At 43.7% G+C, this 3,166-nt stretch overlaps 1 protein-coding gene across 1 annotated transcript in view; it reads right to left on the bottom strand.

Moving 5' to 3' along the window:
- Positions 1-3,166, bottom strand: part of TRPM8 (transient receptor potential cation channel, subfamily M, member 8) — a 43,146-nt gene that overhangs the window by 27,051 nt on the left and 12,929 nt on the right. Inside the window, 2 exon segments of the mRNA XM_009587343.1 lie at positions 349-546; positions 2,483-2,508. Coding sequence (XP_009585638.1) covers positions 349-546; positions 2,483-2,508 — 224 coding nt within the window.

Genomic DNA, 3,166 nt, shown 5'->3' with positions numbered 1-3,166 from the left:
CAGGAATTGCAAGCATCCAGGGAGCAGACCGTTAAAAAACATCTGGCCTTAGCTCTCCTGTGCCCAGACCTAAACCCAGACGTGTGCTGCCTTTCCAAAATAATGTGATTCCCTGCCCCTTTTGTTCCAATCCCTATAAAATAGAAGAGTTTGCAATTTTTCTTTTTTAAATCCTGTTAAACGCACCCCTCAGGGATATGTCATGGCAAGGAGCCCTGCACATCCTGTAGGTATCACCAGACAGCAACATCCCTGATGTGGAAGTCACTGGCTGCTCCTGACCTCCTGTTTCCTCTACCCTTCTCCCACTTTCAGTCTCGCTAGCTCCCTGCAGTAGCACACACTTACCCATTTGATCCAGCTTTCAGTCTCCTCTTCCGAGAGCCTTGAAATGGTGCGAGGCAGATACCTGAGCAAGCTCTCCTTGACACATGAAGAAGCAAGAGTGCCTTCTGCCTCCATCAAGCTAGCGATAACATCAGCAATCCGGCCAGAGCCTTCCACCACAACACAAGGAATCTTACTCTTGATGGCCACATTGATAGACTAGGAAGCCAAAGAGGGAGAGGTGACCAGCTGAAGCATGGCTGTGTTATTAGAGCCTACTATTCAGTAAGAAAGCTTAGAGATTGTAGGTTTGACTTAAGTGAAAACAAACAGAAACCTATGGTCCAGAGCAGTATTTTTATCGCTACCCACTGATACCTTACCAATGACAACCCTTTAAAACAGCATTCATCTAATGACAGAGGGCTGTGAAGAGCCCCACAGAAACTGAGGGACAGAAATCACCATCTGCCAAATTTTAGAGCTGATTAATAGATCAGGAAAATTGCCAAGTGGAAATGGCATTCAGGACACATTACAACACTGCCTAGCTACAGTCACTGCTGTTTTATGGCACAGCATTGTTCAAGTAACACCACAGCTGAGCACAAGGGCTCTGGCTTTATTTGCTGGAGATGCAAGCAGCAGCCTTTCAAAGAGAGATCACTTTTGTAGCATCATGAGAACATCAAACTCCAATGATACTGAATGTCTCCAAGTAGCTATTTATGTGATTTCTCACACAGCAATGTTGTACACTGCTTATCAGCAAGAAAAAAAAAGAAGTGTTGAAATCATGATGGAAGGACCATTAGCCCTCCTGTTGCAAAGATCACAACAGGAGACATTTATTTCATTTGCATCACTACCATTGAAAACACAGTCACCAGAATATAAGCTGTCTGCCAGCAAATTGTGCAAAAGGAGTCAATGCAAGTTATCATCAACGACTGGAAAGACAGAACATCTATTAGCTATCTGAAGAGTCAGTTTTGTGAGAACAAAAAAAAAAAAAAAATCAACCTGGAGTCATCAAAACTGTGAGCACATTACTCCTGTCAAATGGATAGCGGATCTGTGAAAAAACAAGATGTTTTTTCTTACCAACTAGATCAAAGTGGTTTTCTTAAGAAGGGTCCAGCTAAAGTGCATGTTTTACCTCACAACGAGTTTAAAACAGAAGCTTGAAACAGTTTTACTTCTCCTCTACTAAAGCTGATTCCTGTCATCACGCACAAGTAACAGAAGCTGACAAAGAGGGAGTCTTTCCTGGCCAGCACCGCTAAGATCAAGGCATGGCAAGAACCTGCTGTGTCACTCTGGGCTGATCAGAGATTCTATTTACTCCTTGAGAAGATGGCTTCACCTACAAATGAGCGAGAAGGCAGACACAAATGTCTCCATGTACTAGTAACACCGATAAATAGCCAAGAGACTGGCATGAACCCTTAACTGAACTATCATCCGGTTACTTTTCAGAGGAACCTCTTCCCAGGAATTATGCATTTGATTTAACAAGGTTTTTATTCATTCTGATTAGATAGCTAGTAAGTCCGTGTTATATATCATTTCTTAACAGTGGGTTTGAGGTCTCCGTAATATACCTGTAATCACAAGGCTGCCCAAGTAACTACACTGCATGGCATATAGGAACAGCTCCTTCAGTGATGGCCAAATCCTCTCTTAAACATTGGTAATTTGGAGCTAAAAGGAGAGATGGGCATATTCAACATGTCACCTTCAGCAAAGCTTTGCTCTAAAACTTGAATGGATGCTTTAGTTTCATCTTAGGACCTCTGATTAACATATTGAGCTCTGCATCTGTATTCATCTACAATCTACCTGTGGGCAAAGCTCAAATTAATCATGCGAATGGAACCAAAACACCCAGGAAACATACAGGGAGGCTGGGATAACGATCTGAAATTTCACAGAGTGGTTCAGACTAATTGATTAATGTTAGCAATGAAGTGGTAACAGAGACTGTGCTTTGAATTCACATTGTTTGTCATCCTGACAGGCAAACCAGTCTGATTAGCCTCCATATTAACAGCATAGCTCTGGTCAGAACAGGTAGTACCTAGATCACCTCTTCAAAAGAGATATTTATAAATATCACCCTGCTTCAATTTTACTGACTCAAACACTGACATACCCCCTTCATTGTATCCTACCCTCCTGCTAAAGCCAGCCCCTTTCCCAGCTCCTTCTCAAGGTCCTTCAGCCCAGGCTACGTGAGTTCTTCTTCTTGCTGTTAGTTAGAGCCATCTCGTCCTCACTGTTACTGTTCCCTTCCCACGCAGCCTGATCGCACATCCCCTCACTTTGAATTCCCCGCTGCCAGGTTCCCTTGCTCCCTCAGTCCCACCCTCCTTGCTCAGGCCACTCATCATCACTCTTGCAAGGTGAAGGGGGAAGTAATGATTCCATTATTTAACACTGAGACAGATCTATAAGTCTTCTCTTTTCCCCCCTTCCCTAAGTTTTACTTAGACATCCTGTTTCAAGAAATTTCTTTCTGCCTCCTCTGCTCTCCATTCTGTTCATCCTCTTCCTACCTGTCAACTATCTGAAGATGATGCCTGCTCCCTCCCCTTCGAGGGGTCAGAGTCAGCAGAGCCCTCCTGCCTTGCTCAGCTGTCTAGATTTAAAAAAACAGTTCTCAGGGGCAGCCATGGCAAATCAGTTCAAGCAAGCTCTGGGCTGCAGTATCTCCAGCACAAGCTGATCTTCCCTGTGTATTACAAGAAAGCACTGATCTCCACTGAGCATGGGCAAGCCAAGTTTTCCCAAACCAAAGTTGAAGCAAATTTGTATAAAAAGGATCAAGAGCTACGTG

This window comes from Fulmarus glacialis, unplaced genomic scaffold (genome assembly GCF_000690835.1).
Source record: "Fulmarus glacialis isolate BGI_N327 unplaced genomic scaffold, ASM69083v1 scaffold1081, whole genome shotgun sequence".
In the NCBI taxonomy this organism is placed as follows: domain Eukaryota; kingdom Metazoa; phylum Chordata; class Aves; order Procellariiformes; family Procellariidae; genus Fulmarus; species Fulmarus glacialis.
The sequence above is the reverse complement of the archived record's forward strand: the minus strand, read 5'-3'. Positions and strand labels throughout refer to the sequence as shown.